Source organism: Diabrotica virgifera, chromosome 7 (assembly GCF_917563875.1).
Source record: "Diabrotica virgifera virgifera chromosome 7, PGI_DIABVI_V3a".
In the NCBI taxonomy this organism is placed as follows: Eukaryota; Metazoa; Arthropoda; class Insecta; order Coleoptera; family Chrysomelidae; genus Diabrotica; species Diabrotica virgifera.
Window position 1 is genome coordinate 98,062,797 of NC_065449.1, and position 14,325 is coordinate 98,077,121.

The 14,325-nt window shown below is 30.5% G+C and overlaps 1 protein-coding gene across 1 annotated transcript in view; it reads right to left on the bottom strand.

Annotated features, from left to right (window-relative positions):
* Positions 1–4,885: 4,885 nt before the first annotated feature.
* Positions 4,886–14,325, bottom strand: part of LOC114330752 (uncharacterized) — a 73,894-nt gene continuing 64,454 nt past the window's right edge. Inside the window, exon 9 of the mRNA XM_050656579.1 lies at positions 4,886–5,083. Within this exon, the coding sequence (XP_050512536.1) occupies positions 4,955–5,083 (129 nt within the window). The 3' untranslated portion in view covers positions 4,886–4,954. The remainder of the gene's footprint in view (positions 5,084–14,325) is intronic.

The window sequence follows — 14,325 nt, forward strand, 5'->3', positions numbered from 1 at the left end:
ATAATATAGGTATGCAAAGTCCGCAGATAGTGTGCTACTTTGTTTATAAACAAAATGGCGCCCGAAAATCGTGTTTTTTTCAATTTTTTCTCTATAACTCCAAAGATTTTAACTTTACACCAAAAACATTCAAATAAAAATTCACCGCAATTAAATTCTGCAAAGAGACGTGTTTTTTCCGATTTACTTTGACGAAAACTTTCCCCGGAAAAAGCGGGTTTTTCCAACAAAATCTTTAATTTTCAACTAAACTTTTAGATAAGTAATTGTTAATCAATAATTAAATAACTTGGTAATGTAAAAGCCCTTTTCATATAGATTATAATTCCAGAAGCCGATGGAAATTGAATGAACAGTTTAGCAACAATTGATATGCCAATTAAAAATTTACGGTCGCTATAATAACGACAATAATTATGATGCATAAGAATAACTATGATTTTTTCATAAAAAGACATCATACCTATCTAATGTATCTTACAGAATTGAAATTGGACTATTTAAGTGGCCTCGGGAAATATTAAACTAAATTAAATTGTAAAAACGGTATTCGAAAAACAGTGGCAGGACTAGGACGCTTCTTCTAAAAGAAAAAACGTTTAATTATAATGAGTAGTTCCTGAGATACAACTGGTCAAAGTTGACCGGAATTTACGGCAAAGATATAAACAATAGGATCATAATTTTTAAACCATCACCTTTTTATTTTTGTCCTCTTTCTCCACACCAATTGTCATATCCTTAAAGTACTAATAACATATATTATTATAAAAAAACTATCCATAATACGTGTGAAAATTGACAAAAATAGCAAAATTCCAATCAAAAATTAGGCTGGAGAAAATGTAACCCTCAAAGTTCAAAATCGGTATACGTTAAAAAAATGCATTTTCTCGGCTTTCCATGGAGCAATTTCCTTCATTCTTTTTTTGTTCCCAAGTATCTCGAGTAGAGCCATCGAACTAACGCATTATTAAATGTCAAACTTGCTTTTGTTTTGTTATAATAAATTAATTTATTTATTATAACACAAAATTTTAATTTGCTTAAATAAAAATTGTTTAAATAATTATACAGCTTTCAAATGATAATATTTATGTTTTTAACCTTCAAAGGTACACTTGTAGTAAGTTTATCAAAAAAAAGCCTACAACTGGAAAGAATATGTGGTTTTCTGTTCTTATAAATAAATTAATCTATTATAACAAAACAAAAGCAAGTTTGACATTTAATAATGCGTTAGTTCGATGGCTATACTCGAGTTATTAGGGAATAAAAAAACAATGAAGGAAATTGCTCCATGGGAAGCCGAGAAAATGCATTTTTTTAACGCATACCGATTTTGAACTTTGAGGGTTACATTTTCTCCAACCTAATTTTTGATTGGAATTTTGCTATTTTTGGCAATTTTCACACGTATTATCGATAGTTTTTATTATAATAATATATGTTATGAGCATTTTATAGATATGAAAATTGGTAGGGAGAAAGAGGATAAAAATAAAAAGGTGACAGTTTGAAAATTATGATCCTATTGTTTATATCTTTGCCGTAAATTCCGGTCAACTTTGACCGGTTTTATCTCAGGAACCACTCATCATTATTAAACGTTTTTTCTTTTAAAAGAATCATCCTGCCGCTCTTTTTCGAATACCGTTTTCATAATTTAATTTAGTTTAATATTTCCCGAGATATTCTATTTGTTTTAAGCCAAAAAATTGTTAATAATTTTAAAATATTCCTGAGGCCGCTTAAATACTCCAATTTCAATTCTGTAAAGTAGATTAGATCGGTAGAGTGTCGTTTTATGAAAAAATCATAGCTATTCTTATGCACCATAATTATTGTCGTTATTATAGCGACCGTAAATTTTTAATTAAAAATTCAATTGTTGCTAAACTGTTCATTCAATTTCCATCGGCTTCTGGAATTGTAATCTATACGGAAAGGGCTTTTATATTACCAAGTTATTTAATTATTTATTAACAATTACTTATCTAAAATTTTAGTTGAAAATTAAAGATTTTGTTGGAAAAACCCGCTTTTTCCGGGGAAAGTTTTCTTCGAAGTGAATCGGGAAAAACACGTCTGTATGACGAATTTAATTGCGGTGAATTTTTATTTGGGTGTTTTTGGTGTAGAGTTAAAATATTTGGAGTTATAGAGCAAAAATTGAAAAAAACACGATTTTCGGGCGCCATTTTGTTTATAAAAAAAGTAGCACACTATCTGCGGACTTTGCATACCTATATTATTAATACTACGATTCCAGCAATAAAATTGCTGGTAAATAACTTTTCCTTGTATTTTGCTAATTAGCCCAGAGTACTATGTTATAAAAACAAGGCACTCCTAAAAGCGGCAAAATCGAATGAAAAATATAATTTTAATAAAAAATAAATAATTTACTTAATCTACAATTTTTTTATAATATCGTCTGATTATTATTATCATGTAGGATTAAATACAGATTATAGAAACACCTTGTACTCCAGTAAATGAAAGCGAAATACGGCGATACCGTGTAATTTTCAGGATCAACTCCGAATTGCATGAAAATTTGGACGGCTTGTGCCGTTGGTTGCTTTTACTCGGGGAGTGACAGTCACCCCTAGTTGGGGTCAAAAACCGCGCGTTTAAAATAAGTCCGGAGGTGGATAAATTGACTAATTCTAAGCAATTTTAGTTCTATAGAATTTTAACTTAGTTGATACTTTTCGAGTTATTTACGATTGAGAATGTGTATTTTTCAACAAAAAAATCACGTTTTCAGGCGATTTTCACAAATAACTCAAAAAGTAAGTATTTGATCGAAAAAAATATTCTTAGCAAAAATGTAGCATAAAAAAAAAATGAAAAAAATTGTGAACTCGTAAAGTCTATAAACCCAGCAAAAGCAAAGTTGTAGCTCATGAAAAATACGTTCTTATTCGTCAAATTCCAAATCAAATATTTCAACGTGAAATAACGAAGAAATGAAGCACTTTTCGGAAAAAACCAATTAAAACTTTTTTAATAAAGCTTTATTTTTATTTTTTTAAAAGTTCAAAATCAAGTTGACTCCTTTTTTTTGGTAAAAAAATCGTAAAAATCTTCCCTACTTAGCACCCCAAATGAAATTAATCGTTACCGCTTTACAAACAATTTACTTTACATTGATTTTTTACATGATTGAAAGGGCCTGAACGCGTCACTAATCACGAGTGTATGCAAAATATGAACAGCGACATTTTAATCAATTTTTGTCTTACAGAAAAACAAAATGAATCTATCATATTTATAAAAGCAAAACCTACCTACTTTTTACTTCTTGAGATTTTTAGTATCCCTAATACTTGTTAAGTTATTTTGAAAAAATGGCATTTTCCAATATTTTAGGAAATTTTTTTTTAATATATAACCAATTTTTTTCAAAACTAAGGTACTCTCAACCGGTAAACCTTACAGATCGTATAAACAATACACATATAAAGTAAAAGGTAAAGCGGTGGTGCTAAATAGTGGGAGATTTTCATGATTTTTTTTACCAAAAAAAGGAGCCAACTTTATTTTGAGCGTAACTCGCTTAAATTTAATACAACTTTTATATAAAACAAAATTAAAGATTTTTTTTAAACACTAAAAAATTTTAATAGGTTTTGCCCGAAAATTGCTTAATTTTTTGGTTATTTCAAGTTGAAAAATTCGATTTGGAATTTGACGAATAAGAACGTATTTTTGATGAGCTACGACTTTGCTTTTACTGGTTTTATAGACTTTCTGAACATACAATTTTTTTTTGCTTTTTTAAAAGCTACATTTTTGCTAAGAATATTTTTTTTTTGATAAAATTACTCGAAAAGTATTGACTTAGTTTAAAAATTATATAGAACAAAAGCTTTTTAGAGTTAGTCAGTTGATCCATTTTGGGAGACTTCTTTAAACGCGCGTTTTTTTACCCCTGACAAGCGGTAACTGTAACTGTCACCCCCCAAGCAAAAGCAACAAACGGTACAAGTTCAACTTTGAAGTAGACAGTAAGTAGAACCTAAAACCAGATTTTCATGCAATTCGGAGTCGACTCTGAAAATTACACTCCAAAACGGTCATTTACTGGGCTATTTTTGTTTATTTGTCCCGATCTACAACCCTAAATCTCGATTTGTTTTTGCTTATGTACCGATTAAAAACAAATCGGACCTGGCAACACTAGTGATGGTCTTCTATGCACTTGGTGACCAGGAAGGGCCTCGCCTCCTGTAATTTGTTGAAAATTAGTTACAAAATCAGTGTGCAAAGTCATTAATCGGGATGATTTTGGGGTCACTGTTCACGAATATCATGACAACGACGATCTCCGACTCTCTTCTGGAGTTCTGTAGAAATTCGATACAAAATAGTGCATAATCATTAAGTAGGTACTTGGAGATTTTTGGGATAACTGAATACGTCAATTAATTATGTCAATGGTCTCCGAGATACCTGGTGCCCAGGAGAGAAATCGTCTACGGTATTTTTAAGAAAATTCGATACGAAATCAGTTGGTCCTGCTCATCAGATGTCTCGGAGACCATCAGCGACATAATATTCATGTTCAGCGATCATAAAAACCCCCCGAGTAACGAGTTTGCACTGATTTTATATTGGTTTTCTACAAAATACAAAAACTCTCCAGGAAAGGACGTCCGTTGTGGTCACCAGGAGCGTCGGAGACCATCGCCGGCGTGATATTCGTAATCAGCGACCCAAAACCCCCCGATTAACGGGGGGTTTTCATGCTAAAATAATTGTAAAAAAAGTACCTACCGTTTTACCTTTAGTGTTGTTCATACTTCTCTTCCCTTTTGCGGATTTTAAACATTTTTAATATTCCCATATTCACCCTCTCAGTTTCACAAACAAAGTGTTCAAGTTGTTATAAATTTTTAATATACAAAATAATATTCTCACATATGAAAGAAAAACAGCTACACGTTTAATTTTTTGAAGACTTTTCAATTTCTTTTTGTATTTCTTGCAAAATAAATTTAAGCTGGTTTGGTTCGGCATAGAAATACATCCACAGCTGTCTTCTATAATTCTGCCATTTCGATGGAACTTTTTTCTACAAATAAAAATAAGATTTTAAAATATTATCCATACACAGGGTGCGCCAAACGTATTTATCTTTAATGGAGCACCCTGTATTTTATTAGTCTATTTTGTTGCAAATTTACTTAGTTTTAAAACTATATTGGGTTTCCTATACCTATATATTTCCATTTTTGAAATATTCAAATACACTGCGCGTCATAGAAAACGGGCACCCTAAAAAATGGGTCATTTTTGATGTCGCGTATCTCCTAAACCTGTTGTCCGATTTAAGTGATTTTTTGAATATGTTATAGCCCGATTCATTGTTAATATCTATGTAATAATATTTTTGCAAAACAGGTAAATTTTCATTGTATACCGGGTGTACGAATCAAACTGTGTTTTTTTCTCAAAGTTCGCAACACCCTGTGGAATATTCTAGCATTTATAAAATACTGAAATTAACACCCAACGATAGCCTCAGGTTTTCTGAACATTCTGTTTTTTTATTTATTCGCTTATGTTGGATACTACAGAAGTTATGTACTTTAACAACTAGGCATGCGCTTTATCAGTACAGGGTGTTTCTAAAGAAGTACGACAAACTTTAAGGGGTAATTCTGCATGAAAACATAATAACCGGTTGCTTTATAAACATATGTCCGCAAATGCTTCGTTTCCTACATACAGGATGTTGAATTTCTTCTTACAAACTGACGATTTATTTATTGCCCTAAAACCGGTTGAGATATGCAAATGAAATTTGGTGGGTTTTAAGACGTAATTTTTGAAAATTTTTTGACATACAATTAAGAATTTTTTATTCACCATTGGCGTGCATACGAATAATATGATCGGTCATATTACCCGTATGCGCTCCAATAGTGAATATAAAATTCTTAGTTGAATGTCAAAAAATGTGTAATAACCATCTCTTAAACCCTACCAAATTTCATTTGCATATCTCAACCGGTTTTAAAGCAATAAATAAATCATCAGTTTGTAAGAAAAAATTTAACATCCCGTATCTCGAAAACAAAGCTTTTGCGGATATATGATTACAAAGCAAACTGTCATTATTTTTAATGCAGAATTACCCCTTAAAGTTTGTCGAACTTATTTAGTCCCTAAAACCCCCTAGACTTAAAACACCATGTACTGATGAAGAACATGGCTAGTTGTTAAAGTACATAACTTTTGTGTTATCCAACATAAGCGAATGAATAAAAAAACAGAATGTTAAGAAAACCTGAGGCTGTAGTTGGGTTTTAATTTCAGTATTTTACAAATGCTAAAATATTCCACAGGGCCTTGCGAACTTTAAGAAAGAAACACAGTTTGATTCGTACACCCGGTATACAATGAAAATTTACCTTTTTAGCAAAAATATTATTACAGGGATATTGACAAAGAATAGGGCTATAACATATTTAAAAAATTATTTAAATCGGACAACACGTTTAGGAGATACGCGACATCAAAAATGACCCATTTTTTAGGTCATCAAAAATGACCCATTTTAGGCATTAGGGTGCCCGTTTTCTATGACGCGCAGTTTATTTCCTAATTTCTAAGCTTAAACAATAATTATAATCAATTATGTCACGGTTATGTACATGTTAACTAACACTGGCGATATACTTAGACAAGATAGCAAGCCATCAATAACAAAATATTAATTTGTATTATTTTTTCATCACACAGGCCGTTTCATTATTTTAGTTGAATTTGGCCTACATATGACATTGGTTATTTTTATTTTACATGACGCACCAGGTACTCAATTAATACCTTATAATGGAAAATTATCATTCGATGTAGTCATGTAAGTGTAAGGAAAAACTGTTTCTTAATATGAAAACTTATTCTAAAGAAGAAAGAATTAATATGATTTTTGTTCTTGGGTAGTGTAATGAAAACTGTTTATTGTCATCTACAGTTTATGTCAAAATACCCAAATCAAGAAAAGCCCAATAGACGTAGTTTAGGCCATATGCAGTGAATAAATACGTTATAAATAAATATTCTACAAGATAATATATTAGACCAGGGCGCATCTGTAAAAATATTACAGTCGAACACGTTGATTAGAATACCGGTTATAAGAATATCCCGGTTTAAGGAATAAAAATTTGAGGTCCCGAAACCTTTCTACTATCTATCAATGATCAGTTAATAGAATACCCTTGTTATACGAATATTTTTGCTTGGCACGAAGGCTATTCCAATAAGCGGGTTCGACTGTAGTACATTTGGACGTTGAGAGGTCTCAAATTTTTTTGCAGAAATTGCTTGAAAATAACTCACAATATTAATATTTGAGTTATCCTCCCTCTCAAAAAGGTCGGGAACATTGTTTAAATAATCAAAATGTTAAAAAATGAAGGAAAAAATCGATATTTCTCTTAGTTTTTTGATTATAACTTTAAAAGTATTCATTTCCGAGAAAAGTTGTACTGACATAAAAGTTGCGTAATTAAATTTCCTACAATATAGAATTGGTTAAAAATTTAAAAAATAGTCACCCTTGTTGCAAAATAGCAATAATTGCGAAAAACCATACAAAAACGAGTATTCGTATTTTACGTTTTTCAACCATTTATGCTAAACTAAGGACCTTCATATTTCACCCAAAAAAACTTTATGATACAGTAAAACAATACTGTAAATTTCATTAAGATCGGTTCAATAGATTTTGCAAAATAAATTTTGCAATCCAGCTTTCGCAAAAAAATTCATTTTTTCAAAATATTACAGGAGTGAAAATAAAGCAGATATTAAGTTGAAATTTTTTTTGCGTATAGAAGTGTACTGTGCCTTTCATTTGCAAAATTAAAGTCGATTAACTACCACGACGTCAGGATTCTTTTTAAATTAACATTAATTATTGGTGCTACGCGCAGGACAGCGGATAGTTTGCTCTGATTAGGCATTCCAATGACCTTTGATAATGATTGATACATTTTAATTTTTATTACATTTCGATATAAATAAATAAATTTGTTTATTGCAAAATAAAAACACATACTCTATCCTTTGAAATAACACTTTTTTTAGCCAACACTTTCTTTGTTCATATATTTTAACTTAGAGAATAAAAGTTTATTATTTTTAAACATATAACATATGCAATTGTTTAAACAATATTTCACAAACAATAATAAAATTAGTTTGATTTTTGTAGAATTAAAACATTAAAATACAACAAAATATAGAGTAAGAAAATATACATATTAGATAAAGATTGGAAGACATTTTGGTGGAAATCAACTTGTGTGAATCGAATACCGCTGTCCTGCGCATAGCACCAAAAATTAATGTTTATTTAAAAAATTGCCTGACGCCGTGGTAATTAATCGATTTTAATTTTGCAAATTGCAAATGAAAGGTACAGTACACTTCTATAAGCAAAAAAAATCAACTTGCTATCTGCTTTATTTTCAGTCCTGCAACATTAAAAAAAATGAATTTTTTTGCGAAAGCTGGATTGCAAAATTTATTTTGCAAAATCTATTAAACCGATCTTACAGTGTTGTTTTACTATATCATAAAGTTTTTCTGGGTAAAATATGAAGGTCCTAAGTGTAGCATAAATGGTTGAAAAACGTAAAATACGAATACTTGTTTTTGTATCTTTTTTTTTTCGCAATTATTGCTATTTTGCAACAAAGGTGACTATTTTTTAAATTTTTAACCAATTCTATATTGTAGAAAATTTAATTACGTAACTTTTATGTCAGTGCAACTTTTCTCAGAAATGAATAGTTTTAAAGTTATAATCAAAAAACCAATAAAAAATCGAATTTTTCCTTCATATTTTGATTATTTAAACAATGTTCCGGACCATTTTGAGTGGGAGGATAACTAAAATATTATTATTTGATAAAAAGGAAAATATTCATTCTCTTTATAACTTTACTTTATTTTCTTTTCATAATTATTATTTTCAATCCCTCTTCAAGTTAGACAACCATTAATTCAAGGCTTACATATTTTGTTTTATTTTTAATGCAATATTTCTACCACTCTGTTCTCCAATTTTAACTATTTAGAATGGGAAATAAGCCACAATATTATTAAAAAATGATTTTTATTAACGTTTCGACGCCCAAATCGGGTGCCGTTGTCAAAATACAAAATACTATTAATATAAACAAAAATGTTGTTGCTTAGTAAAAAAATTCTTCTAATAATTTATTTAATTTGACTCATTTATATCGGCAATTCAGATACATATGATACATTTTAAAGTAGAAGAATATTATTAATATTTATTTATTTCTTATTTCCCATTCTAAATAGTTAAAATTGTAAAAATGCCACAAGAAAATAGCTTCAGAACAACTCTGTTCTCCCTCGTTTTATTTCCTCTATATTTTATTTTTATTTTTAATTTTATTTTCGCATAAATTCATACAATCATTTGGTACCTTTTTATTATTTACTTCACACCATATAAACTTTCTCTTATTGTTGTTTTTATTTACACTTCAATTCTATAAATTCAGTTAACCATTTATTCGCGGTGTGCAAGTACTTGGAAAGGGAAACGAGAAACGACCGTGCGCGAGTCGCGGAGAAATATTGCAACTATCTTAAATAATTCATATTGTCAATTGAAATTGTCAAATTGACGTATATTTCATACCTTCTGTCATTGACGCAGAAAAATTATATATTGCTCCACAATATTGATATGATATTCAATTATTATATAAAGGTAAATTTAATTAATTGTATTTTGCTTGCAGTACTGCATTTTAATAACTGATTTTATTTACTACATACAATTGTTTACGTTTGCTAAACATAACCTGCATCTTATTTTTTCTTCTTATTATTTTTTTGGACTATGGTCTTGACAATTATCCAGCAACCAGGACTAATATAATTGGCCAATATAATTAAAAGTGCGAATAAAAGTACAGAGCGTAGAAATAGAGGTCGCTTTGCCGAACTTGCACGGTCCCAATACATCATTATTCTAATTTCAATTTTATAAATTTCAATTCCGTTAAACCATAGTAATCTACTATCAGTTTTGTTTTATTCACCCTGTCTTATCTACATGAATTCAGACAACCAGTTATACTCTTAACTTTACACTTTAATTATTAACTTAAACTACATTTCATAACAGCCAAACTCATGATTTATTCACTAATTCTTTTACCTTATATTTATCATATAATAAATTTCCTTTTATTTTGTTTATTTTATTTTTTTTTCTTTATTCTGCTCTTCTTTTCGAACAAGTGACGTCATTACCTTGTTGGCAAAATTTTCGCTTTCAATCGTCATTAAATTATCATAAATAATTTTATGTTACTATTAATTCAAATTGTTTATTCTCACTCATTTATTTAATAGCTAATTAAATTCATTTATTTAAGTAATAATATTTTTGCATTTCTAAAATACAAAATAACTGCATACACATAAAATTCCCTAGCTAGAAGGTCTTGTCAATTTTCGTTTAATGTCATATTTCTGTCTGTCAGTTTGAAGCCAAGATGAAGACCACATTATAGTCTAAGAGCTAGTGAACCCTCCGACTAACGGTCGTCCTGTAAGGCTAAAAATTTTTCTAGTGTTAATTCATAGCACACCAAGGCTAAAAACCATGACCTGGCAGGCCTCAGCGGTGCACGTGTATCTACCAGGTAAATCGAAAGTGCAAATTTAGGGGGTAAAATAAACTTTCTCCTGTAAGGTTTAAATTTAAGTATGTGTTTGAGTAAGTCATTTAGAAGAAATGTGTACAATGACAGGCGATTCTGAAGAGTATAAGACCTTGCCAGGCGAGGGGAAAGATTAGGGGTTTTTCCTAAAATTATTCTTTTTGCATCGAACAAATTTTTTTTAGGTTTTTTTAACCATTTCAAACAGAAAACATTTTTAGTGACTTTTCTCTTAAGTTAATAGTTTTTGTTATATGAGCGATTGAAAATTTTGAAAATTGAGAAATCGGCCATTTTTAACCTTAAATCGGACATTTATCTAAAAATTTCAATGTTGCCAAGGTACGTAGATATTCTTTAAACATTGATTGATGAAATCCCGAAGAGTTTTTTGCAATAAAATATCGAAAACCCCTTTGTTTTTTTAATTGCTAATCAAGCGTGTGCGACACTGTAGTATAAGTGAGGACGTTTGAGTTTGCATAAATTCATTATCTCGAGAATGGGCAAATTTTGAAGAGAAATCCTCAGACAGGTCGATTTTTATTTTTGAATTAGGACTTTTTGGCATATACATAATACTAGTGACGTCATCCATCTGGGCGTGATGACGTAATCGATGATTGTTTTAAATAAGAGTAGGGGTTGTGTGATAGCTCATTTGAAAGGTTATTTAATTCTCTATTCAGTAATATAAACATTAACATAATTATTTATACAATATATTTATACAAAAAAAAATTTTCTTCTATTTGTCAAATTTAATCAAAGTTAATTTAATAGAAAAAAATCTCATTCAAAAAAATCATCGATTACGTCATCACGCTCAGATGGATGACGTCACTAGTATTATATATATACCAAAAGGTCCTAATTTAAAAATAAAAATCGACCTGTCTGAGGATTTCTCTTGAAATTTGCCCATTCTCGAGATAATGAATTTATACAAACTCAAACGTCCTCACTTATACTACAGTGTCGCACCTGCTTGATTAGCAGTTAAAAAAACAAAGGGGTTTTCGATATTTTATTGCAAAAAACTCTTCGGGATTTCATCAATCAATGTTTAAAGAACATCTACGTATCTTGGCAACATTGAAATTTTTAGATAAATGTCCGATTTAGGGTTAAAAATGGCCGATTTCGCAATTTTTAAAATTTTCAATCGCTTATATAACAAAAACTATTAACTTAAGTGAAAAATCACTAAAGACGTTTTCTGTTTGGAATGATTAAAAAAACCTAAAAAAAAATTGTTCGATGCAAAAAGAATAATTTTAGGAAAAACCCCTAATCTTTTCCCTCGCCTGGCAAGGTCTTATGCTCTTCAGAATCGCCTGTTATTGTACACATTTCTTTTGAATGACTTACTCAAACACATACTTAAATTTAAACCTTACAAGAGAAAGTTTATTTTACCCCCTAAATTTGCACTTTTCGATTCACCTGGTAGATACACGTGCACCACTGAGGCCTGCCAGGTCATGGTTTTTAGCCTTGGTGTGCTATGAATTATTACTAGAAAAATTTCTAGCCTTACAGGACGACCGTTAGTCGGAGGGTTCACTAGCTCCTAGACTATTATAATAACGCTGCGTTTTTAAATCCTTTAAACATCGACTTATTGTCGACATTGTTGTAGCCGAAATGGCGTAATTATTGTAAAATGAAGGTCTTTTGACCTATCTATGTAGCTAGTTCCAACTACTTTGGATCTAAAGTAAGTAACCACATGTTCTAATTTTCCTAACTTTCAAACAGTCAAAATTTCATCTGGCCTTTTTTAATGCAGTGGTTTGCTTATTTTAGGTTTCTACCACCTGATGATGGACTGATTGGTCCGAAAACGTTTGTAAGATTTTGTACTATAGATGTACCCACTTTTATCCAATTTGGATCATTTTAGATAAAATTTTAATCAAAATTTATATACCATTTACCTACAAGTGAAGTTTTACTTCCTTAGTAAGATTATTATTTGAGTTATTTTCAAGCAATTTCTGCAAAAAAAATTGAGTCACCTCTCAAGTCCATCTCAAAACAGATGCGCCCTGGACTATATACAGAACCAAAAAATGCTCTTGTCAAACCTGGGTGTCGTTAATAATAATTAAAAACTAAAAATTGGAAAAAATCCTTTGTAAAAGGTATAAAATTTTTATTAAAAATCCCTTTAAGGGCTACATAACAGAACGTTTTCGATTTTATTAAAAACCACCATCAGTGTTAAAACAGGTTGGATGCTAGCTGAGCCACCAAAGAAATACTAGGGTAAAAACCCTTTAAATGTTATATAGTTACATTAAAGGTGCATACTTAATTAAAACTCCATAGGATGGATATAGCATGGGGTCAAGCAATGAATATGACTACCCTATAGGACCATATGGAGAAATGGTCAGGAATAATAATGGACAAAGAGTCATCGAGTTTTGCATCATGAATGATATGCAAGTTAGTAACACATTTTTTCAACACAAGGAGATTCATAAATACACACGAGTGATGGATTCGCGGAACGAAAAATCCGTTATTGACCTAGTATTAGTACAGAACAGATACAAAAATGAAATAGCGGACGTGCGTGTTAAAAGAGGCTATGAGATCAGCTCGGATCATTTTCTCGTTGAAACTAAAGTAAAGACAAGGAGAGAACAGGCATTTAATATTAAAAATGAAGAAAATCGCTACGAACAACCAAGTATTAAAGTATACAAACTTCAGTCTGAAAATATTAGGAAAGAATACTGTCGTAAATTAAATGAAGAAATACGAAAAACAAATTGGAAAAATGAGGAGGATATAGAAATATTATGGAACATTTTTAAGGAGCTGGTGTACGCAACTGGGAGTAAAGTATGTGGGGTAACGAAAGGAAGATATCTGAAAGGTACAGCTTGGTGGAATAATGACATAAAATTGGAAGTTTCGAAGAAGAAAAAATTGTGGAAAAAGTATATAAGCAATAAAAGTGAAAGTAATTATCAAGAATATAAGGAACAGAGAATACTGGTTAAAAATAAAATTAAAGAAGCTAAGAATCGACAATGGGAAGAATTTGGAAATAAAATGGAAAGTGATAGTAAGGGGAATGCGAAGTTGCTTTATAGGACTTTAAAAAATCTAAGACAAAAGAAATCAAACGGATTAACAGGTTTAGAGGACAAAGATGGTAACATATTATTAAAAAATGAAGAGATTACCGAAAGATGGCGAGAACATTTTATGGAGTTATTAATGGGAGACAACAACGAAATAGAGAATGACAGGGAGGAGTACAATTTAAATGAACAACAAGATGATGATGACATAACATACGAAGAATACAGGGAAGCAATTTTAAAATTAAAAAATGGCAAGGCTGCAGGACACGATAATATTAAGGCTGAGCTAATTAAATATATGGAAGGAGAAGGATTACAATTACTATGGAAGATCATAAGGAGCTGTTGGCGTACCGGATGCATACCTAGAGATTGGACGCTTGCAACTATTCTACCATTACACAAAAAACGCGATAAACATAAGTGTTCTAACTATAGAGGAATATCATTGTTGGTAGTTGCTAGTAAAATCTACGAAATAATACTAG